Raw genomic sequence first — 26,995 nt, forward strand, 5'->3', positions numbered from 1 at the left:
ATTGGTGATAACTTGACAGTGAACAATTATATGATCCCCTAAAGGGGTAGACTTTTGAAAACCTAACCATCACCGATGAATGAAATGACTACTCTAAAAAATAGTTTTACAAAAAATATAAATGTATATGCTGTATGAGTGAGCCAAGCAATGAATTAGTGAGTTTTACTATGGTCAACAACACACTCCTCTAAAAACTGATTGAGTTGAGAAGTATACAATATCGGATCATTTCAAAAGTGGTCAACATGGGGTGAAGAGACAAAATTGCAAGCTCTCGCATCATGTCCAGCCTAACGCTGTGCATCGACAAACGACTCCACTGAATTCTTCCTCGAACATCGAATCGATGAAATGCACAAATTGTTTTCATCCTCTTTTTTTTCATCTTCAACTGATAATTTTGTTGCAATTTCTTGACTACAAGTATTCATCACCTTTGCTACACCCAAAACCATTTTTTGAATTCTGTAAACAAAAACATCACAATCACAAATAAAACAAAAAAACTGATCTAACAGAATTGAAGAAATTAGAGAGTAAGATACCGAAGAAGTGTGTGAATTTAGTGATTCGTGACTTGAGCACAAAGAAAATAAATAGAGAAAAGAAAAGTTAAACTGAATAAAGATATAGCATTGACCTTTGGATTTTCGGTGTTTTTTTGAGTTGAAAATTGGAACAGTTTTTATCTGCAGAGTTATATTATATATGTACAATTGTGGACAACCTGGTTGCTTTGTAGATAACATGCTCAAAACATCAGAAAGCCTCATGCATTTTGACTATATTATTATAGTTAGGACCATAACTATTCATATGAGAAATTTCTACATAATGATCTGTTTAAGATTTAGGAATCATTCCCTATTCACTGCATGGAGATTCAGAACGACCTCCAAAAATTTCTTTAGTATTAACAGCAAAGTTGCTTCTGTTGGTGCAGGTTTTACTAAATCTTCATTGATGCCGATTGATACTTTAATGCCAGACTAATCGGTGGATACACGTCCCTTTGTAGCTACACTATTCTTCTTGAGAAATTCTACAGAGAAACCCGAGTCCCAGACCTAAAAAGATAATCAAATAATAAACTTCAGAATCTAGCATAAAAGTTTACCATTTTTCACAAAACCGGGTAACAATAAGAGCACCAGCGAATAAAACAAACAGCATTGGATACCATATTCCCAACAAATGACAATGTCCACCAAGTCTGAAAATCGCTAAAGCCTTTACCTGTGGATCAGGATTTGCAACAGGTGCATAATCTACAATGCAGTCCCTAATCTTTTCCATCAAAGAAGGGTCTTGCTGTTGAAAACATTCTAAAATAACACCATACCTGAAAACATGCAAACCAAAACACTCAAGCCACAGAAAAGAGACATCAACGATAAACAAATGGAGAATTCATTCAAGCAGTTTAAAACAGAAGCAAACATATTGATTCAGTATCGAAACATCAGGATGAAAATTCAACTCTATCATGTACCCATTTAGACCACACAGTTAACTCTAACCATTTGATAACTAATCTAAATTTCAGTCTTAATTAACCCACCATATAATACGTCCATGTTCAAATACTATCCTATAACACCACTAACCAAACTTTCACCCAAATATCAAAACAGTCGGCCCTTAAATTTTCATTCAAAACAGTCAGCCCTTAGAAAATGAGTCGAATCAACTAACCATCTTTGTTCTGCAAGAACTGCACAATCTGCAAGTGGTCTTCTGGTTCGAAATTTTTTGTAAACTTTCTGCAATTTAAGAGCAGCTTGGTCTCTATGACCATGTGGCACCAACAACACGTCTCAAAGCCCGCGCCTTTGCTTTCTCCAAGAACTTGTCATAGATACGGTCGTGTACGAAGGTACGGGATCCAGCACAACAACATTTCCCTTGGAAAGCATCCAGCATAAGGCATAAGTTTCTATTCTGCATTTGCAAATCTATGTTTTAAGAAAGTAGTGGAAATTGGTTGCACAAACCTGATTAAAACTGCTGCTTATAAGACTGCATTAGATTTGTTTTCTGCAGCCTTGAATTGCCAACTTGCAAATGTACCTATTATTAAAACGATACGGCGATGCAAAGTCAACGAAGCCATCCATATTCTAACACACCCAACTCCTAGAAATTCTCATGGGTCGAACATATTGTCAAACACTTGGAATACATATACAAATACACACATAAACATTACATATATATTGAATCACCTTACTGATTTTAACTATAATTAACCGGCAAGATGTGATTCAGAAAGGGGAAAATGATAAAATTAAATCATTAACATATCAACACAAAAGTTACAACCAGAAATATGTTCCCATCCATTGATATAAAGTAAAGTTAAGAATGAGCAGATATCAGCCATGTAAGATTCCCTTCATCATGTGCATGGAATGTATTCAAATAATCTGTACAGAAAATTCATCAAATCACCTGAAAAATTGAAAGGAATTAATTCACCATATAATACCTGCAAATTCACCATTATCACCACATAATACCTGTAAATTCATCAAATCACTTGAAAACTGAAAGGAATTGATTCACCATTATCAGCACCATATAATACCTGCAAATTCGGAGAAAGGAATTGATTAAACTTTACCAATTACATACATACTCATACAAGCTCACACGTTTTCTATTTCAATTTTCACAAAAAGTAATTCAAACCCAGTGCGGTCATCGATGATGTGCTTATCAACAATGAGTCTTTCAGCAACATCAAGATCAGCAAACACAACAAAACCAAACCCACGAGCATGTCCCGTTGCACGATCCCGCATGATCGCAGCCTTAATCAACTCCCCATATGTCGCAAAATAATCCCTGAGACTTTCCTCATCCGTGACCCATCGTTTGCAATTGGCTGACTGTCTTTAACCTTGAAAACATTTCATATGAATATAATATATGATCAAATTAAAGGCTAGCAACTAATTTCTGAAAGCAAAAAGACTAATCATCACAGCCAGTTTGATTGTACATCAAATAGGATCTAAATTAGAAGTGAATGCAGTCGGGACATTTTATTGTCATGGCAGCTGTAGGCGCCACTTGGCTCCCTCGCCCAAAGGATCTATTCTATAATAATATTTACCTTGGAGCTGCAAAATAAGTAGTTAGTTATAGGGCCTCTGCAATGGCAATTGAATGTTGGTAAGAAATTTTTACAGTTAGACCCCTGCAATTATCAGCAACACAATCTGTTTCATTTAGGGCCTCTGCAACACCTCTTGAATCATCAAGCAACAATCTCCTATTGGTGACCAGAAAATGAGAAATTAGTATGAACTCTTTGATTGAATATCGTTAGATTTGTACATCAAGTATAAAACATCTTTAGTGTCCTAATTCAAAACCATGAGAGTTAATTAAGATTACATTAAAGTAAAAAAGAGATTGAATTCCACTTTACAGGTGTAAGCATCACAGCTACCGAATTTTAAGAGATAACAATCGACAAAGATGGTGGTGATCTTAATGACATTCCACTTATTGTAATCGTGATCTTATCTATATGTGAAGTAATTGTTTGAGAAAATGTTAGAAGAATTATGGCAGGCACAATTAAATTTACCTGAGTTCCACCCTTCCTGGTAGCTATATGCAATGTTGTATTGCCCTTATAATCAACCATGTTTATTGTTGATGGATATGCTTTTATCAACTCCACTATTACCATGCTACAACACTTTTATTGACAACAGAATAGGTGTAGCACTTATTACTTCACCTGTATAGATAGGTCCAACACTTTTTTGCATCAGTCCCCGTTTTGAGATGAAATTATGAACAAAGAATACGGGAAATGTGTGCGTCATTTTAGAAAACAGCCACAACTACTCAACATGATTATCAACAAAGAATAACATATACAAAATACGGAAAGAGAAAAGTGAGCGCGTTGGCAGATTCAGCAGGAACTGATCTATCTCCATCAACATAAGAATATTGTGGCTGAAACCATAAGAGAAATTCTTTAGTTCAATACACATGTACATGAATAACACAATGCTATTAGAAAGACATGAGAGAGTTATGAGAATTGAATAAGCGGTCTATATCGTTGGAGTCTAAGATTTATACAACATAGAAGCAAATTGTAAATAGACGCCTATGAACCGTTACCTTGTTTTCTTGATCTGTTCTTTGTATCTACTGAGTTTGACATCAAGCTTCTTAATCTTTTCATCCACAATATCACCTTGTCACCAAGTCCAGCTTCAACATATCTATCCACACAATTATAATAGATGTTGGTGATTCCACCCTTGAACCACTGAAACAAAAACACAAAAGGTTGAATTTCAACCACTCATCAACCCTTAAACAAACACGAAAAAATCTAGATCCAAACAATACAATTTAAACAAAATAAAAAAAAGCACCTCAATGTTAATATTTCCTTTTGTAACATCAAGATTTTCATGATAAACTTGATCACCCCATTTTTGTTTCCAGTAGAAATCAGACGCAATTTCAGACCAAAATTCAGCAGGATCCTCAATGGATCCCTTATACATCTGCTGATACTAACAAATCACAAAATAAACATACAATAAACAAAACTCAAAAAATTTCATAAAAAAATAAAAGTAAAAAAAACTTTTCTAAGTCAAAATCCATAAAAACTGTTGAAGGAAAGAACCTGTTTCGGTCATCGAACATGTGCTTTGGAAGAACACAATCTTCTTCTGTCATACCCCAAATTTGTCCTACCCTTTCAATTTCTAATTGGCTTAGACTTTGCATATACCCATTAGGTTATCAACATAATTCATGCATCATTAACCAATAATTTGACATGGGATCAAGGGTTTCTAGTGTTAAGGTCCCTCTATGGTTTCGAGATTCCTACTTCGGATAAGCTTGTGTCAACTGGTTTTTGCATATGCACTGTAACGTGTTTGTCATTTGTGGTGTTTAAGCTTGTTAAGATTCATTTGCGGAGTTTAATTGGATTTCGTGTCAAGAGGTTTTTATGCGCTTCAATTCATATCTTCTTTAAGGATTCCTCACGCTTCAAGCCTTATCTTTTAAGGATTTCCCAAGTAAAAGCTTTGGCAAGAAAGCTAATAGGTTGATCTCATCAAGAAGTGATGATGGATTTGGATTCAACATGGTGAAACATTCGTTCAGGTGCTATGAGTTCAATATTTCTAAATGGGCGAGAAGTGTGATTCAAGTTTGTGGGTTATGGTTCTCTTTTGATATTGATATCGAGGATCTCAAGTGCATGTTTTATTCATCACTCAAGAGTGATTCAAAGGAATTTTGCACATGAGTTATTCTGAGTTCAAGACTGTTAATTCAAATCCATTCATCCTGAATCCAACCTCGTTTACATTCATTCAAAATTCGATGCTCCAAACCTCATACAAATATCCATAAAAATTCCATCAATGTTCATTCACAAGTTCATACAAAACTACAAAAAAGGTACAAAGCCCATTCAACATCTATAACATTCATTCAATTATCATCATAATATCACCACAAAATTTTGTCTATGTTCCAATTATATTTGCAAATCTATTCAAGGTTCATTACAAAATTATACCAAAACTCTTCACAAATTACACAAAAAAACCAAAACTAATTTCGAGTCTTGATCCATCTTTGCCAAGCCATGTCCCCATCCATTACAAAAAAAAACATTCATTACAAATATTACATCAAAACCCACTCCCCATATTAATCTTCAATTTCTCTTCACCTTTGAGACTTTGTTCCCATGTGGCCTTTTCCCATATATTTCAAACCTGCAGCCAACAAAAACCATGAGCATCCCTCTTCAATTCATGTAAATATCCTGCACACAACACATTTAACCATACAATAACCAATCACACATACAAAACTGACAGAAGAAAGAAGCTATTCCAAATAAAACCAAATACACACACATTGACACACACCAATCCAAAATCCCACTGCAGACTATTCAATTAACTCCCTAACAAGTTACACATACCAGCCCTGTACAAAACCATAAAAATTTAACCTTTTCCAACAATCAAACTTCACAAAAATACTCACCAATGTACAAAGTCAGCATACAGTCCAAACACATACCATTCACACTTAACCCACACTAGCGTTTCTAACGAGTCAGCCCTGCATACAGTTCCTAAACCAAACCGCCATCCATTTATTTTGGTCTTAACTGTCCTAACCACCTCTCCTAACACTATAACAGAAACAGTTACAAGCTAACCATAACCGACTAACTGCCTCTAACCAACTTCCAACCATCAAATAAAACTAACTAGGCCAGCTCACATAACTGTAAGAAACAGAATTCTAACAGATATAACAGGATATAACTGAAATCAACAGAAAATCATTGGGGAACTAACCTTGAAGCTCAGATTCTCAAACTTCCATCTCTATATAACTGATCCATCACATTCAGACTCAGGTCTCTCGATCTCCACACGTTCACTCCACCATCTCTCACTCTCTCAATCTTCAACCTTCTCTCTCTGAACTCATCTTCTCCATCACCTTCGACTCTTCAATCTTCAACCAACATCCACCATCCTTCATCCTTCATCATCTTTGAATGAACAATCTTCAATAATCTTCATCTTCCTCGCGGCATCATCATCGTTACTTCAGTTTCGTTCATTTGTCCTTCATCACCAAGAACACACGGCTACTTGCATCGATCACACAACAACGGATTCAGAAATCACACGAAGTATAGACGCGAACTCGAAAGAAGAAGAAGATTGCCGACGAAGAATGGGCGTAGTTCAAAGTAAAGAGCGCATACCTGAGTAACCAGCCTTGTCTTCGGATCCTTCCAGGTTAAAGAATCACTGGGATTGCTCCGGTAGTTAAGCCTCTGTCTCTTCTCCGATTTGAGTTGAGTCTTGTTGTTGAAGCGGCGAGTAGACGAGAGAAATGAGAACCGAATCTGAGATGAGGGAAGCGGTGTTGTGGTCGAATTCCGGCGAATGAAAGAGTTGAGATCGAAGAAGCCTCCGTGATTTGATCGAAGAAGCCGCCGTGATTTGATCGGAGATAAGCCGAAGGCGGTAGTCCTCCGCCGTTTGTTCGCGAGTGAGGAAGAGGGAGAGAGTCACGTAAAAACCCAATAGTCACAAGTAAATTAACCCTAATTCCCAATTTAATTTTCATTTTTCTATTTTATCTTATTAATTGTTTGTATTATTATTTCTGAATCAATAAAATCTGAATAATAACAATAATCTGGATCATTACATCTTGGGCCCTGCGAAATTCATTGTCACACCCCCTTTGGCCCGTGATGCTCCATTTTCGTGACACAAAAAAATGGGATGAACAAAACTCTGCTTGGGCCTCCGTCCCTGGGCTTTGCGCTGACTTTGCTATCTGCACCATATTCTCTGTTTAAACCCCCCTGACTCATTCAATAGATAGATTTTTAGGTTATTTCACTTAGGTTTATGCACATAAATTTTGTTCTAGATTTTTTAGATAATAAAACTAAAATCATGGTTCTTCTTGGTAGACTTTAGGTTTTTTTTAGAGTTTAATTTTCAATCTTTTTTAGGAATTCCCCACATTAAGAAACTCATAAAAAATAGTATTATTTTTAGTTTTTGCACTAACGCTTGAATCATTTCTTTTACGATTTTGTACCATTTCCATGTTATGTTTGTATAATTGTTGTGTGATTTTGTTACTTAGCTTTTGGCCATATTTTGGCCTATTTTGTTAATATCTTTTAATGCTCTTTTAGAATCTATCCCATGTTAACATTAGGATTTAGACTTGTTAGGCTAGAATTTAGAAATAGTTCCCTCCTTGCATTCTTTTTCTTTTCAACTTTTAAAATACTTAATAAAAACCGATGAAGATCATACCGTTGCTTTATTTCAGGGTAGGAAAGAAATGATTGAGGCGTAGGCCTCGATGTACGTTCTTTCCTACTTAACGGAGAAGAAATGATTGAGGTGTGAAGCCTCGGTGTATTTCTTAACCGTTATTTAGAGAAACGATTGTGGCGTAGGCCTCGATGTGCATTCTCTAAATATTCATAAAAACCCCTTTTTTGTATCTCTTTTACTTAGCGGAGAAGAAATGATTGAGGTGTGAAGCCTCGATGTATTTCTTAACCGTTATTTAAAGAAACGATTGTGGCGTAGGCCTCGATGTGCGTTCTCTAAATATTCAAAAACAAACAAAAAAATCCTTTTGGTATGATCTAAGTCACAAATTAAATCCCCTTAAAAAACACCTAACCAAAAACACTTAAAACACTAATAAATGGTCAGATTTAAAGCAAAAGTAAGGAAGTGATGCGAGACCTTGTAGTGGGTTCTCGTCATCATGGAATTACCCTAAAAGACACAAACCAATCTCTCTTTTTCTTCTCTTAAGGGCACCGTTATTTCCGCTCATACGCATCGTAGGCGATCCCCTTATGCAAGAGCGCGAACGTTAACGCCGCCCACCTAAAAAACACAAAAACAAACAGAAAATCTTTAGCCGAGCTACGGTAACTCTGATTCCTGAAAAGGATACGTAGGCAGCAGGGTAGGGCCCGTGCGAGTACAATTCTTTGTTTTCCCTACATTTTGCATTCATTTCGCATTTAGACATAGACATAGTTATACACCCTTTAGATAGAAACAAACATAGGTGGATACCATCGAGTACGATGGGCGCGAGGGGTGCTAATACCTTCCCCTTGCGTAACCGACTTCCGTACCTTGATTCTCTGGTCGCAAGACCTTGTTCTAATCCTTTGTTAGGTTTTCTGATATTCCTTTCCCTTATGGGATAAATATATTGGTGGCGACTCTGTTCATTTTTCGCGAGCGTGCGACATCTTCTTCGGTAGCAAGATTTTCACCGAGAATTACAGCATTTAAATGAGGAATTCTACCAGCACCAGATGAAAGAATCGTCATCGATTACAAATGGCATAAGTAATTGTTAATTCTATGGTTCAAAGCCATCGAATTCGTTCTTCCACTTCCACAATTGATGTTATAGAGAAGAGAAGCAGAAGAAGAACAAAATCACAATGAGGATCGATTGAAGAAGAAGAGAGTTAGAATTTGTGGAAATTTTGGTACCCGTGCGATAGAGAGAGAGAAAGGATGAGAGATTTTGGGATGGTTGGATATGAACATGGAAACGTTTCTGTTTCCGTTCCTATGATTCTTGGTTGTAACCGCTGATGAATGGTTATAAAATTGGATTGAATTGAATTGAATGAAATAAAGGAAATAGAAAATTGGAAGAAGAAAAAATGTAACCGTGAGATGCTGATGTGGATTTTTGTGGGAAGAGATGTTGATGTGGCATAGCTTAGAGATGGGATAGTGGTAGACTTTTCTTATATGATAGATAGTGTTTAAAAACTTATACAATCATCTTGCAGTAATTTCGTTGAATTTTAATAACAAACTGGTGACAATTTCATGATCCACACCAGTATTATTTTTAATGTGTACTATTTGAATATAAAAATGCATGAGTATTTAACATGTTGGACAATTAACTAACCAATTGTACTATCCCATGACAACAATATTATTATGCCAAAATAATTTATTCAAGCATATAACTTATTTTAATATACCAACAAATCATTAATATCTTTATGTGTGTCAAATTGTGGTATTGTAATGACCACTAAATTGATATTATTTTCATTCTAATGTCAATTTTTCAACTATATTTATTTAATTTTTCAATTTTGTAACATTACTATATATATATATATATATGAACAACGCGCGTACCAGACCAGAATCCATATCTACGTATGAGTTTAAATTATTAATAAAATAAATGATTTTATATGTATTTGTAGTATTTTTTATTTAACAAGTTAATTTGTTTTAAAACTTACCCAAAATATTAATAAATTAGAAATGTCAAATTTTTTTATTAATTTACAAAAAAAATAGTTAAATAAACTTTTTATATATATTATTAGTGAAATTTGTACAATTATAAGTGTTTTTTTAAATATTTTGTTTACTTGGAAAATATTTAACCTGTGCCTCGCACGGGTATAAGTACTAGTGTGTGTGTGTATATATATATATATATATATATATATATATATATATATATATATATGACGGTTATATTAGAGTAAGTGTAGAAGACTTACTCCAAATCTTAACCATTGATTATTATTAATTTAACGGTTTTAATTGATCATTTAATCTAATTATTTTTAGAAATACTTTTTATATTAGGGGTGGCAAAACGAACCGTGGTCCGCCGAACCGGCCCGCGCACCCGCCAAAAAATGGCGGGTTGGGTTGGGATTTTAGACCCGTCGCTCGCCAAAACCTGTTGTCCGCCATAGCCCGTCCCGCCAATGCCCGCCGCCCACCAAAACCCGCCCCTCCTCCAAAATTTTCTCTTTTTTAGTTAATTCTAGTACTTTCAATTCTTGATGGTTTATTTTATATATTTATTTCTAAATATATGTAATATTTTTTTAAGTAAAATTTGTTAAAAAGTTGCTTTTATAAAAATTTGTTTTAAAAAATAAGTGAAAAATTTAATTAAAAGGTAAAAAAACCTATTAATCTATTAAAAAAATGAAGAAAAAATAAAAATAAAAATAAAAATAGGCGGGCAAGTCCGCCGCCCGCCAACCCACCAACTTGGCGGGGCGAGCATAATTTTTGTGCCCATTTCACTTGGCGGCCACGCCCGCCCCGCTCGTTTTTTGGCGGGCTTAAGGCAGGGAGGGCAGCGGGCGGCCTGTTTTGCCACCCCTAATATATATATATATATATATATATATATATATATATATATATATATATATATATATATATATATATATATATATATATAATCCCTTTGTCGACAACCCTCTATTTAGAGGACACCTCCACTCTACTTTCCGATCCATTTTCCTTCTTTCGGTCGTTCTCGCTTTTTTATACAACTCATTTGCTTATTGTCCTTTTCTTTCTTTTTACTATTTTCTTTTATGTATATTCTTTATCTTTTTCTTTGTTTTCCTAGTTTAACGAGAAAGCCTGTGGAATACTCTATATGCGATTGATAATGATTCAGAATACCTAGTAAGTAAATATTTTCAATAGTGTAGTTATGCATAACTCATTCATGGTTAGGCCTTGCTTATATCAGAAATATCAGAAACCATTAGGATCATAAAACTAATTAAATAACAATAAATGAAAATGGTTTTTATAAAGAAGAAAGTAAAAGAAAAATGATGATTGCTTATTTTACCCATGATTAATAAGATATTTCTTGCTCTCTTTTTTTTGTTGTTGTCAGAAGTATATTTCAAAGAATGTTTAAACATCTTTTCAACCTTAGGGCTGTGCTCCCACCATTACAATGGCTCTGTCCATAAATTGAAAAGAGGAATATGAAATCTTAATGGTCACACTTCTTCACACTCCACGCTTATCTCAAAAGTAACATTGTAAAAAAGAAATAGAAAAGTGACAAATTTGAATTTATCTTTTATATATAAATATTAATGGTTAATTATAGAAAAAAAGAATTTTGTCGATAATGTAGAATGATAACTAAATATCTTTCATAATATTATTTTGGAGTTCCAACTCACATCACTTGACTACACCTTAAGGATGTAGGTAAATGACATGTGTGCAACTCATTTTTAAGGAAAGATTAGAGATTGCCTGCTAGTGGAGTTTATACTCATCATTTATTCTAACTTTCAGATGATATGACACTATCTTATGAGCTGCAGTTGAATTTTATTGTACAAGGAAAAATGAAGGGTTTGTTAGATCATTAATTTGGGGTAAATAAGAGGGAAAAAATTATTGGAGGCTTTCTTAATCAACGTGAGAATTCTTCACACTTTCTTTTTTAACATTTTCAATTCAAAGTAGTTATTTTTAACACTCTCTTAAGTGTGACTCTATCTATAATATTTTACCTTAAGCGGAAGACACTTATTCAAACAAGACATGTCTCCTACTCACCACCATGTGGGGAAGATTTTTGATACAAGTGAGTCGGTCTCTCACTCGAACCAACGACTCATGATATCAATATAGGGTCATCAATTGAGGGTCAACATGAGAAAATATTTTTATATTTGGATCTTTTTTTATGAGTGACACACTTTGTGAGAAACATGCCACATATTTCCTCAAAACCTTAAGGTGATAGATGTGTGTTCTCTCATTTATTAATGTTCAAATCTCCACTTTTCTAATCAATGTGGGATTTTCCCACACTTTGTTTCTCAACATTTCCAATTCACACTAGTTATTCTCAACATGATTGAGGGAAAATGATAAAATGATTTTGGTTGGGAGGTTTTAGAAGGCTTGTTTTTATTCATAATACAAAAAACTTCCTAATTTGGGAGAATTCAAAATTTGTATTGAATGAGGGCTTTAGAGAGTTTAGACAGATTGTTGAAATATAATTTTTATTGTTATAGTATTTCAAAAATTAAAAATATGTCAATAATAAATATTATTTTATTATTTTATATAAAATCTTTTTTTCAAAAATTATTAAAGACTTCTCTATATTTAAAAAAAAAATTAAATCCCTCAACTCTCCTCCCTTTAAAATTCCCAAACAAATCATTAGGTAAAAGAAATTTTGATCAACTTTATATATAACCTCAAATCTATAGATTATCATCGTCCGATCCTAATAACAATTTAAGCTTTTAGATTAAAATCTTGTAATCTAACTCTGCGATTATTGAAATTAAGTGTGTATTGTTTCATTTTTCTATACCGTATACAAATGACATACTACTTATTATATAGTGAGTAGACACATCATTGGATTAGTTATATAACATATTTCAATTGTAACTAACTCCTAACTACCTCAAACAAACTTTAAACAAACTCTTTGTTTTATATCTCTATTACTTTCTCACAAACTTAAGATGGATTTAAACAAATTACTTTAAGTTTAACACACAAATTATAACATGCAGTTGTACCTAGTGGCTTTGTAGGTTTGTCTGCAATTTGTACATGAGTAGGTACATGAGTAGGAACATGTTTGACAAGTGTCTTCTTGACAACAACTCGTTCGCCTACTAAGTGGATATCCAACTCAATATGTTTTGTTCGCATAACTATATTATGTGAAAACATCACAATACTCAAGTTATCATCGAGGGTTATTAAAGGAAGAAAGGAAACATGGAGTTGAATGAGTAGAGATTTCATCAAAAGTAGTTTAGAGGTACAATGAGTCAGAACACGGTATTCGGCCTCAACACTTGACTATGTCACTAGAGGTTAGTTCTTTGAACTCCAAGCAACCAAGTTTGGGCCAAAATAGACACATGAGCCTGAAGTGAAACGTCAATCATCCAGGTCATTTGCCCAATTGAAGTCATTATAGACACGAAGGGTGAAATCCAAATATAATCTTGTTAATGTGACATAATGAAAGGATTATACGATAGACCTATACAAATGAGGAACATGAAATGTGTCTATGTCAGTTTTGCTCAACTAGCAATAACTTGGCATGGGTGTAGATACACCATTTGCATCATGAATGTTGGCTCCTTTCAGGAGGTCTTTCACATACTTAGATTGTGTGAGTAGTAGAGAGCCATTAGCCTAATAAGTAACTTTATTTCCTAAGAAGTAAGCAGACTTGCCTAGATTCTTTAGGAAAAACTCTACATGAAGCTTATTTATGAGATCATGTACTAGTTTGGAAGAAGAAATAGTGACTAGAATGATATATACATAAACCAACGCACACATAGTTATCCCTTAAGAGGAATAGATTAAGAGAGAATGGACACGCCTACAGCGAGTAATGTCAAACAAAATAAGGAATTTTGCTAGTTTTTCATACCAAACTCTAGGAGCTTATTTTATCCCATATAATCTCTTATTGAGTTTCTAGACTAAAACTTTATCTTTTGAAATAAACCCTAGAGGTTGTTGCATGAATACCTCTTCTTGTAAAATATCTTTTAAGAAGGCAATGTTGATGTCAATTTGTTGGAGATCTCATTTGTGTGTGATAGTCAATGTGAGGATGACTTTAATGGTTGCAGGCTTAACTGCGAGTGAGAAAATTTCATTAAAGTCAATGCCTTGTTTTTGCAGATAACCCTTTGCAACATACCTTGATTTATACTTATTTATGCTACTATCCATATTTTCTTTAACTTTGAAGACCCATTTAAAACCTACAACTTTTCTATGTGAAGGTAGGATTGTGAGTGTTCAAGTATTGTTGGAGACTATAGATTTGTATTTAACTTGCATAGCTTTTAGTCATTGGGGATAAGATGTAACGTCTTTGAATGAGGTAGATTCAATATGGATAAGAAAAGCCTTAGGCTTAAAGTATCCTTTTTTCCTCTAGTCAGCATGGATGTGCATTTTGCACATGTGAAATCTATGGTTTATTGTTGTGAAAAGAGAGTGGTAGAGAGTAGTCATACTGTCATACCCCAAAATTTGCCAACCTCATTTCATCTTCAATGACTCAAGGCTCAAAGGTTTACTCAAGGCATTCTCCTAAGGAAATTGATAAATCAAGGTTCCCAATGGATCTCATATGGCTCATTATGCTTCAAGATATTTCCATGTCAAAAGTCAAGTCTTAATTCCAAGGATTGCTCATTCAGTGGCTCAGATGATCCACAGTTGACCAGTTTGACCTAAAAGTCAACTATGGTCAAAATATAGTCAAAACTCTTGATTTTGGTTAACACCAATATCATGAAGTATCATTCATCATTTTATCAAAGGTAGATCATGATTCATCAAGGAAAAGCTTCAAAATCAACCAAGGGCATAGTTACTAAATTAGGGTTTTGGTCTAAAAAGTCAACTGTACTTTGACCAGGCATAACTTTCACATGGAACATCATAAATTTCTCACTCAAAGGCCTATTTTGAAGGAAATTGGATTCTCTACAACTTTGTCTCTCACATGCCAAGGCCAGAAATGCTTCATTTGGGAGATATGGTGCAAAAGATTATAGGTCCTTTTCAAAGGTCAACCAAAAGCAGTTTTTTGTCAAAGGGAATATCATCAAGATAAAATATCAAAATGAACAATATGTTCCAAAGTGGCTTATAGAGTACCTTTTGAGGTTTCCAAAATGTCCTAGAACTCCTTCATATCTTAAAAAAAGAGGGATATATGCTTTGTCAAAGTTAGGCAATTTTGGAGGCAAAATGTGAAATAAAAGGGGGTTCAAATTGGAGTTTCTTGCAAATGGGCCTAACTTTTTATGGTTTAATCTTGGTCCACAAGCTATCCAAGTTATCCAAATCATTGGCCACGAATTATAGCATTTTATTTGATTTTATATGATTTTATTTCATTTAAAAGTGATTTAAAGTTGTATAATTCAAAGGAAAATCAAATATTGGATTCTAGGCCTTTTATTAATCAATTCCAATCAACATTTATGGCATATTTTCATTACAATTTCGTGCTAGCAAAGATTGGAAAGATTAAATCAAGTTTTGGACCAATATAGAAAGATTTCATTCAAGTTCCAAATCAAATTTCTCAAACTTTGCAAGATTGGATTCAAGAGGCCTTTGGACTATTTCTTAACCTAAATCCATTCCTCTATAAATAGACAACACAAGGCACTAGGAGAGGGGACGAAATTCTGGGCAGAGAGATCACATTCAAGGACAAGAAAATTCTCCTAAAACTCACATTCGGTTTTTGAGAATCAGAAGGTTTCAAGGAGATTTAAAGCTTGCTACAGGTTCCTCGAAGCATTCTGAAGGTGATTGGACACTTGCACTGCAACAACACCCCCAGAACAATCTCCAAAAGCTCGAGGTATATCGCGAAAAACTTAGGGTCGGGTACAACGAATCATGCATTCTTATTGAATTATGATTGCATATTATTGATTAGAATGATGCATTGACTGATTCTGGTTGTTTAATTGGGTTTTCGTATGCGTTTGTCCTTGATTTCCATATTAGGGTTCTTGGTAGAAATTTTAGGGTTATATGATTTAGTATGAATTAAGGTTTGAGACAGGTATAATTGAGTTCGTCTGTACAAGACGAAGCTAACTGTGGTCCTAGTTTTAATTTTGGTGTGTGTTTGGGTTGTTTTCGTGAGGGATAGGTGTAATAGATGTGAGCTTTTTACAGCCTGTATGTAAAAGCGCTAGAAAAGAGTATTTGCAGGGTTTGTTGGAGAAGATGATGAGGTGTCACGGTGTGACTGGCGCGTTTGAATTTCGCGCGTGTTTTCTGTTTTGTTTCTCTGATTACACTTATGATGTATTGAATGTAAATGTTAAACAAATGATTAGCCTTGGCTGGGATGGTGAGCGCGCGTATGTCATACCTAGGGTCCAGGGTTCGATCCCTGGCCCTTGTTGTTATTTTTTTAGTAAATCACAAACACAAATCCTGTGTGTTACGCCCAGAACCAGTATCATGGGCACTCAAGACCATAACCATAGGATCATTACCCATCTAGATCTAATGTCCCAGATTTGATTCCCTATCTCATGCACCCTCAGCCAAGCCATACTGAATAAAAACCTCTAATTACTAATTTATTTTATTATTTAACTATTTATTTAATTAACCTTTTTAATATTTATTTATACTCATAAAATTCAATTTTTGTAATTAAATTAAAACATGATAAGTATTAAAATGTAGTTTCTTATTCGTTTCGACTAAATCTATTGGTCGCGATGGGTAATAATCGATTATTTAACTATTTGATTAATTAAAATAAAAATAGGATTTTTATTTTGCTAAAGGGTTTCAACCATCTTATTGGTTGCGATGATTAGCATATTCCCCTTTAAAAATTCGTTATTATTTGTAATCGAATCTATCGATTATGAGGGATAACGATAAAATTTAATAATTAATTGTTAAAACATATTTATTTGTTGTTAGTGATAATCGAACCTATCGATTTGAATTGTTAGCAATCCCCACTAATCTATTAATTATGGTGATCAAACCTATTGATCATTGCGATTAATAGTGCATATTAAATATCATGGTTGTACGCCATCTTAAAACACTCATCTCTTCAATACTGCGAATAAGACAACTCAAAATGCCTTGCAAACCACAAATTTTAAAATTACGATAGGTAACTCAAAATACCTTCAAATATTCATATCAAATAAGGCGTACAACCCTTCCCCGAACTACGTTGACTCTGATTCTACCTAAGGAGATACGTAGGCACTTGGCAACAAGGCGAGTCCCCTTCCCTAAAATTCTAATTAGGTCCAAATTTTGCCATTTACCCTATTAACTTTTTCTCACCTTTCTTTATTAGCCATAAACCCTATCTTCGATAAAACCTTAGGAAAGGGTTAAGGGTGCCTAACACCTTCCCTTGACCTGAATATAATATCTTACCCCGATCTCTTGACTGCGTAGGGTTTCCTATTCGCTCAGGTAGAATAGGTGGCGACTCTAAAATCTTAATTTTTAGGGAAGATTGCTACACATACATGATCTATTACACTAAGGTATAATGGAGGAACTAGGGGACAAAATTACAAATATCATGGAAATCTTGAACTAAGAAAGTTGTAGGTACACTAGTAGACTCAAGAGATAAATAAGGACTAAGATCACTTTTAAGGACTAAGCTCTCACACCCATTATGTAGAGCAGGTTTAGAGTGCAAATAATTGATTATGGAATGAGAACAATGACCAAGCCTAGACATGTTGAGATTGTGGCTTCAAAATGAGCTACCTCAGTACTAGGCAGAGTAGAGGAGTTGGCACCACCATTAGTGATAGGTTGTTCCCCATAAATAATGAGTCTTCTAGAATTAGATGGATTATATGATGGTGTATAGCTATGTGAATTTGAATGAAAATGGAATACTAAGGGAAAAGGAAACCTTACTTCATTAAACACAACCTTAGATATAATGACTATTCCTTGTACGACCAGGCAATTAAAACCTTTATGATAAAGGGATACTCCTAAGAACACACACTCATAGCTTATGAATTGAAGCGTATTCTAATTATAGAGCCTGAGAAAGTGAAAGAAGGCACATCCAAAAAATTTATGGATATATAATCAAGAAAAATATTGTGTAAAGCATAAAAGGGAGATGTGAATTATGATAAGCCATTTGTAGGTAGTCTGGTAATCAGATACATAGATGTAGTAAAAATGTGATCCCATAATGTAATAAGGATCGAGGCATGGTCAAGAAAGTTTATTCACGTACTTATTATATGGCTATATTTCCTCTCAACTATTTCATTTTAATGAAAGGTGTGAGGGCAGGTTAATCTATAGGCGATATGTTACTCGATTAGGTATTGGTGAGTGACCTAAATTCATCCCCATAATCCGATTGATTTGACTTTTATATTAGCATTAAAATGTGTTTTAAAATAAGAATGGTACAACTTGAATGCACTAAAAGCGTCATACTTCTTCTTAAGAAAATAAATTCAAGTAGACTTTTATAAATGCATCCACAAAAGCACTATAAAATCAATAACCACAACTAGAAGGAAGGGGAAGGCCCCAATAAATTTATGTGTACTACTTCAAAAGGATAGTGTAAAACGTATTTGATAAAGGTGTATGTAGTATATTTGATTTTCTTAAAAAAAGAAGGAATTTAATAAAACATCATAAGAACCTTTTTTTGATATAGAGATGTTACATAGATTCTATATCGTCCTAGTTGCATTAAAAGTGGCTATTGGAGAAATAAAACCTCCATTGGTGATTGACTTTTATGCAATAAAAGTATTCACAATGAAACAAGAAGCTTGATTTACAACTTGAGCTTTAGGCGTTGAAAATTTCAAAGACATAGTTGGAAAGCAATACAAACCATTTGTATCAAGAACATTTCTATCAAGACAACTTTAAATTTCACATAACAAATATTAGGGTAAAATTCAAAAATAAGCTTAATTATATTTAGCAAATTTAGAAACAGAAGGTGAATTTCTTGTTATTTAATGAACAAGAAGTATATCCTTAAGTTTTAGAGCAAGGTGTCGGGTGAATTTCTTATTATTTAATGAACAAGAAATATATCCTCCAATTTTAGTGCAGTGTGTCTAGCATAGTTGTGGAAAGAAATTGAGAAGAACCAATGGAGTGTATATCCATATTTGGCCATTATAAGAATTACTAGTCTGTAATTGTGTATTGTGTGAAGTAAGATGGTGTGAGGCACCTGAATCAGCAGACCACGTCTAGGAATCAAGCTTTGAAGGCATAAACAATTCTTAAGTGCAGTCATACGAATTATGAGTAGCTACAATAGTAGCAATAACGTATTGAGTTGAGTCATTTTTCTAAGAATTTGTGGAAGTTGAAGCATCTTGTTCACAAATTGTAGTTTGAGAAGCTTGGCGGCTAGGAATAGTTGGAACAAATTCCTTATTCAAATGATACTAGAAATTAAGGACGGTATGTCCATATTTGCCATATAACTGACAAGTAAGTTTGCTTCAAATACCATTTGTGGTAGCATGACCCCTGCCTCAACCATGATGGACATATTCTCAACCTCAAGTGAGATAGTATCTAAAGTTTCTATTTTGGATTGGTTGTATTATTCAAAACAACATGGAGTTTGTTCAAGCTAGTTCTGGTGAAGAAGAGACACATGTAAAACCCAATGTTTCAACATGTGTGATGCAACATCTGATCTCTTACAACATACATTTGTGATTGCAATTATGGTTCTGAGTTATTCTATCCAATATTCACTTCTACAAAAAAGATCTACAAATTCAAGGTGAAGAGTTAATTTTGATGTATTAGCAACATGTTGAACACGATGCTTCAACATGTGTGCGGTGCAACATATGGCCTTGACAGCATGATATATGGTTGTTACTTAGTGGGCAACTTATGATTGGGATTGAATCAGATTTGGTGTAGTTATTTTAGAAATGTTTGTTTGACTTGTTTGAAATTTGGAGATGCTCAAATCAGATTTAAATTTAAATTTAAATTTAAAATATAACAAGTCATATCTTATTGTTGGAGACAATCATGGAGAATATCATATCCAACTGAGTCAGCTATTTTCTTAGTAAATCAAATCAGATATTCAAGGAAGAAAAACTAATAAGACATTGTTATATAAGGAGGCTCAGTCTCACGTTTGAAACATTGATTTTTTGCGGAAAGACTAGGTTCTTTGTGCTAGGATTTTGAGTCTTTGTAACTTGTATTCCACGGTAATGTCATAAGAAGGGTTAAGGTAGAAGCTTTGTGTACACAACTCGATGTTTTAGTAACTTGGCATAGTTGTTAGTTTTTCTTAGTTGAGTTATAAATTCAACATTCAATAGGGTTGTTATTGAAGTTGGTCACTTGAAAGTAGTGATTGAGAAAAAGTGAGAGAGGTTCTCATATTTAGGGGGAGTCCTAAATAGAAGTTAATCGGGTAGTGTTAGGAAGAGACAATGAACAACATTGGGCTGTTGTTCATGGAAGACTAAATGTACTAAACTACTGATAGTGAATTTCTTTTCTTAGATAAAGTGCCCTCGAGACCTAGGTGTGATTTTACTGCACTGGGTTACCAATATCTGGTGTTATTTATTGCTTTTATATTGACTATATTTTGCTATTCATCTGTGTGGTAAATCCGATTTAACTTGTTAGACCAGTTGTTTCAACATTGTGTCCAAAATTGGAAAGTACGAAATTTGCAGACTCGGTTGACTATGGCAATACTTTTTAAAATTTATTCAATTAAACCTCTTGAACATACAACGACGCTTCTACATCATAAAGAGTAAGACCATAAGTTTGCATCACGAATGAATTGTATTCATAAGAAAGACCATCTAAAATCACATTGATTTGTGCTTCTTCGGTGACTATGTCATCAACTACAATCAGAGAATCCGCAATAGCTTTGATTTTGAGTAGATACTCAAAAACTTGCCTATTTGCTTTCTTTGTAAACTTGAGTTCCAATCAAAGTTGACAGACTTAGGCCTTCATCATCGCATGAAAGTGTTTATGGACCATGTCCCTTATTTTGAATGTGTATTTGCAAGAGAAAACTTGAGTAATAACTACTTTAGAGGTTGTGGAGAGAAATCAAATGAACAAATTTTGGTCCTGCACAATCCACGCCTTATACTCAACGCATGTGATTCCAGCTTGACAAATTTCAAAAGAATTTGAGCATTAACTTCAAATTTGTGCATTTTGTTGGTGAGGATGACAATTTCCACCAACTGATCTCACATGAGGAAGTTGCAATCATGAATTTTGATGGACAATTTGGGGCAAAAAGCATTTTTGTTAGAGGAATTCGAACAAGCAAATGAACTGATGAGGTTTAGGGAAACTCGTGGAGCTTCTTGCGAAACTTAATTAGAATGATCAACTTCAACCATAGAAATTTTGAAAAGAAAAACTTGATGTGGTAAGGATAAAGATTTGAGCTCCTATAAAGCTGAGAACGGTCAATTTTGCTAAAGCTTCTCTCAAGCTTTGTGAAAAAGGAAATGAGAAAGCTTCTCTGAAGCTCTTAGAAATGATAAAGCTTCATTGTAGTTCTTGGAGTAAAATTCGAAAAGTAAAATATCTAAACAATTGATATCATATTAAAATTAAATGTGTATTATTTCATTTTACTTACCATATACAAATGACATCTCATTTATTATCCAGTGATTAAGTACTTCGTTAAATTAGTTACACAACATATTTCATTTGTAAGTAACTCCTGACAATATCTAACAAACTTTGACTAACTCCTAACTACTTCTAACAAATTTTCTTAACAAACTATATGTTCTATATCTCTATTAGAGATCAACTTTAAAGTAGTATGTCAAAAAATCCATAATTTTTTATAGAAATCATTATTTGCTCTTTTAACTTTTAATTAAAATAGATATATTTCTATTTATTTGTAAATTGTAATTTTTGAATAAATATACCATGAAAATACATAATTTAGAAAAGAATAATAGTCTCTCTTTTATATATGAATTGGAGGAGAGAGATAAAGCTCATGGGATGGCAGGTAGATTGCTCAAGTTTTATTTCCTCACTTCTTTTGTCGCATTTGGACACTCCAGCATAGTTCAAAGGTGCTTTTAATTTAAGGGTCTAACCATACTCTAGTGTGCTAGTGCTTCCAATTTGTTCATAGGAAATATCTACTATGTGGAATTTCTTACCTTCCCACAAGGACTCAAATTCATAACCTAAGACTAAGTACATGCTGTACCATCTTTGTATTTCACCACTTGAACTAGACTAGATAAAAAGAGAAGACAGTAGAGTATGCAAGAGAGCAAGAGGGGTGGAGCATGTTAGATAGAAAATATATAGTGTATGCAATTTAGCCCCTCCATTTTCCTCAATAATGTTGCATTTTTAAATATTTTTCTGTTTATTGTTTTGTTATGAAATGTCTCTTGAAGACTAGTGGAATAAAGAAATAATAACTTGGTCAAGCCATAATTAGTAGGTATTAAGATAAGGTTTGAGGATTGGTTAGTGAGCAAAGGCCATGTGAGACTCTGTCACTGCCTTACAATACAATGGCACCATGTTCTGCTCACAAGGTTGTCGTAACACAGGACACAGCAAAAATAAAACAAACCGCATATGATATATCAGATAAATCCATCCCTAAAACCTTGCACATTTTCCCTAACACTGCAACAAAAAATTAATGGACCCAAAAAGACAAAATAATAGAACCTGAAAAACAAACTAGCCACTAGTAAATTACTAACTACTTTACATGATGCTGCAACTCTCAGTGTTCTCATCACTGAAAACATGAGTAATAGGATCTGCCATAGGGTGTGATGGCATTGGTGGTGGTGGCATGTAGTTCATTGATGGATGTGGCCTTCCTCCTCCATACATCATATGTGGCGGATACATACCGTTCATATTCGCTTGCTGTAGTTGCTGCTGTTGTTGCTGTTGTTGCTGCATCATCATAGCTGCCATATATTGCTGTTGTTGCTGCTGTTGTTGCTGATAAGGATTCGGTTGCATCTGCATCTGCTGCATTCCTTGATAATAACCACCGTTCATCGCAGCCGCTGCTCCCGCCGGTAATCCTTGCACCGCCGGCCTCATGTGGTCCATTGGACCCATTTGCCCCATTGGAGCCATCCTATTCATTGATCCCATCTGACCCATCTGGCCCATTTGGCCCATATTTCCATTATTGTTACCATGACTATTATTATTACCCTTGGCAGGATTAGGATTACCTTTTCCATTTCCATTTCCACCTTTACCATTTTTACCATGAGGAGTACTGATATCAAAATCTTGAAAATCAAAATCAAGTTTATCCAATTTTGATCCACCTTTCTTACCTTCTTTCCCTTTGTTTCCACCTCCTCCTCCATTGTTTTTGTTCTTGTTTGTTGCTTCACTTCCACTTCCCTTCTTGCTCTTTTTTCCAAGGCCTAGAAACTTAACTAGGAAGCCACCACCACTATTTTTGCTTTTACCATTCTTTTTCTTGCCACTATTTTTTTCATCTCCCCAATCACTTTCACCTTTTTTCTTTCCACCTTCTTTGTTCTTTTTACCACCATCTTCACCACCCCCACCGCCTTTTTTCCCATTTTTCACCTCGCCGTAATTCCCACCTTTACTCTTCATCTGCATAGGTAGATCTAAAACATCACCTTTTTTGGCAGATGCATAATTACCACCTCCCCCTCCACCCCCACCACCAAAACCATTACCTTTATGGTTGTTCATACCACCAGGCCCATTCATCATACCACCAGGCCCTAGCTGTGGCCCACGGCCATTACCCATCATAGCCATCATCTTGTTATTTTGCATAGGATGCCCAAATCCATTACCATGAGCTTGACCATTACCATGCCCATGACCAAAATCATCTTCTTCATCATCATCAAAATCATCTTCATCATCATAGTCATCGTCGAAATCACCATCACTCTCATCAAACTCCTCCTCAGACAAGTCAAAATTAACATGTTTCTGAGATTTGTTCCCCCCTTTCAGATCTTTCCCCCCTTTAGGATTCTGAAACTGTGCAACTTGAACACCACCACCTCCACCTTTCTGACCCTTCTGATTCTGAGCCTTATTGTTCTTACCTCCTTTGTTGTTCTCCATTTGCACGTTCTTAAACTGAGGCTGTTGCTGTTGAAAGTTTTGATTTTGATTGAACACCATGCTTCTCTGGCCACCCCATAGTTCAGCATGTTTCCCTGAACTTTTCAGCTTCTTTATAAGCTTAGCCGGATCTACATGACCTGACACCAAAACTTTCCCTTGTTCCGCATCTATATTCACAGAATACACCCCTGCAAGTAACCACAACAAAATCAACACAAAATGTGTTAATAAACAACATAATAACACAAAAAACATAATAAAGTTGAAAACTTTGAATATTTAAGACAAACAAACATGTAATTAACAAGAGTTAATGTTAAACCGACATAGTAAAGTTCATGTTTTTGTTTTGAACATAAACCGACATAGCAAGATGAAGAGACATGTCTAAAATGTACCTTCAATTTTCTGAAGAAGTTTCTTTACTTTCTGCTCACAGCCTTCACAGTGGATATTAACCTTGAGAAGACAATTCTACAAAAAGAAACAAACAAAGCAAAAAAACCAGTTAGCATAACAAAGATTTAGGGTTTAACTGACTTCATAACACAAGACTAAGAAGAAGAAGTGTGCACCTGAATTTTCATCATGTCTTGTTTGTTACTCATGTTTGGAGATTTGAAACAAGTACAAGAGAGAGATTATGAGTATTATGAGTATGAAGAAGTGTGGAGAAGAGACTGGAGAGATATTATTTTTTTCTAAAGGTTGAAAAGGGTATTGTTGGAATGCATTGGAGAGTGAGTGCTATATTTGTTAGTTTGCTGAAAAAATATCCGTACTATTTAGACACATTGAGAGTACTAAGAAAGAAAGAGAAGATTGCCTTGCCGGTGGTGCAAGATAATAAACAGCTAGAAACTAGGTTAAGTTTCTCTTTTATGAGTTGGCTTTATCACTAGTGGTTTGTTTATATATAAAAAATACTAGTGGTCTTTTTTTATAATTATTTAAGTATTTGAAATTAATTTAGTACTACTTGAATTGAAGCCTTTCCAAGTAGTAGTATACAGTGACAGGTTAATACTGCCATTGTTGCTCCCTTAATAATTCAAACCAAGTATTTTTTTATTTATTTTTTTATTGTTTTTTATATAAAAATGGCAGTACTGTTTGACTTACTTTTTGATATTAGTATTTCATTCAATTTTGGGTTTATCGGAAATGTGATTCCCATAGCTGCTCCAGTTTTTGGAGATGTGTGTAGATTAATCTCAATTTAATTATTATAATAAAATAAATATTTTTTATTTTAAGAATAGCAAAATAGCTTTGGTTTTGGAATAAAAAATTTAAATAACAATGTTTAAAAAAAAAATTATCAAAAAAACAAGCTTTTCAGAAAATTTACCAAAGTGTCTAGGTTTTATAGGATCCTCTAGAGTATGCGCCAAACCATTTGGCGCATTAGTATAAATTTTCTTGAATTAGCCAATTCATTTGGCGTATAAGTATTTGTAAAAAGTAAAAAAAAATTAAATAAAAAAGAAACATCCACATTGACGTCAAACCATATGACGCATACACCTAATTTTTATACTAATGCGTCAATTCATTTGGCGCATACTCCAGGGGGTCTTGTAAAACCTAGACACTTTGGTAAATTTTCTGAAAAACTTGTTTTTTTGGTAATTTTTTTTTAAACCTTGTTATTTAAATTTTTTTTTCTTGGTTTTGATAGGTATGTTTTCTTTGTAACGGATAAGGTTTTAGTATGGTACATTATAATATGTATGTTAATATGTATGTTCGTCATATCTTATTTTTTCTGGGCTTTTGTGAAGTGAATATTAATAAGAAAATTTTTTATTTTTAGTTTTTAGAAATGCAATGCTTGCATCTCCGTCTCATTCTAACCTTAATTTTTTACGATGTAGGTCAAAGTTTTAGACTCACATTCATCTATGTTCACCATATCTTTTTCTTTTGTGAATTTTTGTATAACACGCCTAAACAAAGTCGGCATATCTGTTTGCCACTACTAAATTTAAACGTGAAAATATTTTCTAAGATCTTATTTAGTCACAATTTAACTGTGTCACTGTTACTTTGATGACTTTCTCTCTATCTCTCTCTAACCATTCATTCTCACTCATCAAAATAACTTATTTTAATCACTCATTTTTTTATAAATAAACCAAAGGTACCAAATGCATTAAACAGTAAATTTAGCTAATCCTCTCCTTATTCCGTCATGGAATCAGAATTAGATGCAGTTGATGAACTGAAGATCTCGAACATGTGGTGGTGATCTCTGGTACGGTAGCGCAGAGGTAGATCAACAACTTTAGCACTCAAACACCCAAATTAATTTAAGATCCAAGATGGATGTAGTGAAAAATGGAGATCAGAAAAGTCCATCTCGCTTTCCGCGCAAAAAATACTTTTATACCATGGGTCATATGGAGTGGATTTGAGTTGAAGTGGGCCTCAGCTATTAGGGTCTTTGGCCGGCCCAGAATAATTTCTCCCAAAGCTTTTCCGGGCACTCAGGGAGTCGGGGAATCCTTTAACGGTTGAGGTCAGCCTCTATCAAAGTTGTCTGATGTGAACTAGAACTAAAACATTTGAAATCAGTTGAAAAAGTAGTGGGGAGCAAGAGCATTAAATGCATTCCCATCACTAAAATGTTTCATTGTTTCCTTCTGACATGGGCTGACGTGACTAGCTAGGGCATGTCACTGCTTATAGTGCACTTGAGATTGCTTGTATTTTCAAGGAGAAATTCGGCAGTTGATCTTGTAACTCCTCTTCCCTACTGACCTGGATTGTTCATTCATTGTTGCTTTAGGAAGAATTGGATATTGAGGGAACTTTCCTCAATATTGTCGAGTTTTGTATTTGAAGTACAGGTCTAAGATCCACTATAAATA

General features: G+C 34.3%; 2 protein-coding genes across 12 annotated transcripts; both read right to left on the minus strand.

Moving 5' to 3' along the window:
* Positions 1-650: 650 nt before the first annotated feature.
* Positions 651-9,236, minus strand: LOC131616225 (uncharacterized). 11 transcript variants are annotated; one of them, XR_009288078.1, is made up of 11 exons: positions 4,673-4,720; positions 4,413-4,556; positions 4,153-4,303; positions 3,602-3,757; positions 3,122-3,280; positions 2,695-2,905; positions 2,523-2,590; positions 1,998-2,454; positions 1,699-1,907; positions 1,240-1,345; positions 651-1,070 (listed from the first exon to the last, which is right to left on the minus strand). XR_009288078.1 is itself a non-coding variant. In XM_058887500.1 (4 exons), the coding sequence occupies exons 1-4, from the start codon at positions 8,928-8,930 to the stop codon at positions 4,225-4,227; spliced, it is 348 nt and encodes a 115-aa protein (XP_058743483.1). In that variant the 5' UTR covers positions 8,931-9,236; the 3' UTR covers positions 3,825-4,224. The 11 variants fall into 11 exon arrangements, 1 of the variants encoding a protein (XP_058743483.1); XR_009288080.1 differs by having other exon boundaries at positions 1,998-2,073; positions 2,492-2,590; XR_009288076.1 differs by having other exon boundaries at positions 1,998-2,590.
* A 13,356-nt stretch (positions 9,237-22,592) lies between these two features.
* LOC131644102 (heavy metal-associated isoprenylated plant protein 34-like) lies at positions 22,593-25,016 on the minus strand. Its single transcript, XM_058914498.1, has 3 exons — positions 24,698-25,016; positions 24,521-24,596; positions 22,593-24,310 (listed from the first exon to the last, which is right to left on the minus strand). Exons 1-3 carry the CDS (start codon positions 24,728-24,730, stop codon positions 22,743-22,745), a joined length of 1,677 nt encoding a protein of 558 aa, XP_058770481.1. The 5' UTR covers positions 24,731-25,016; the 3' UTR covers positions 22,593-22,742.
* Between the last annotated feature and the right edge of the window lie 1,979 nt (positions 25,017-26,995).

The sequence above is a fragment of the Vicia villosa genome, linkage group LG1, assembly GCF_029867415.1.
Source record: "Vicia villosa cultivar HV-30 ecotype Madison, WI linkage group LG1, Vvil1.0, whole genome shotgun sequence".
Lineage (NCBI taxonomy): Eukaryota > Viridiplantae > Streptophyta > Magnoliopsida > Fabales > Fabaceae > Vicia > Vicia villosa.

Excerpts from the sequence above, each read along its gene's own strand:
- LOC131644102 (XM_058914498.1), bottom strand. The coding sequence starts at position 24,730 with ATGAGTAACAAACAAGACATGATGAAAATTCAG. Across the intron at positions 24,597-24,697 it reads AAGACATGATGAAAATTCAG|AATTGTCTTCTCAAGGTTAA; the intron begins GTGCACACTTCT and ends TTCTTTTTGTAG. Across the intron at positions 24,311-24,520 it reads ACTTCTTCAGAAAATTGAAG|GGGTGTATTCTGTGAATATA; the intron begins GTACATTTTAGA and ends GGTTACTTGCAG.
- LOC131616225 (XM_058887500.1), bottom strand. The coding sequence starts at position 8,930 with ATGACGATTCTTTCATCTGGTGCTGGTAGAATTCCTCATTTAAATGCT. Across the intron at positions 4,715-8,847 it reads AATCTTGCTACCGAAGAAGA|AGATTGTGTTCTTCCAAAGC; the intron begins TGTCGCACGCTC and ends TATGACAGAAGA. Across the intron at positions 4,304-4,412 it reads AAGGAAATATTAACATTGAG|TGGTTCAAGGGTGGAATCAC; the intron begins GTGCTTTTTTTT and ends TTTTTGTTTCAG.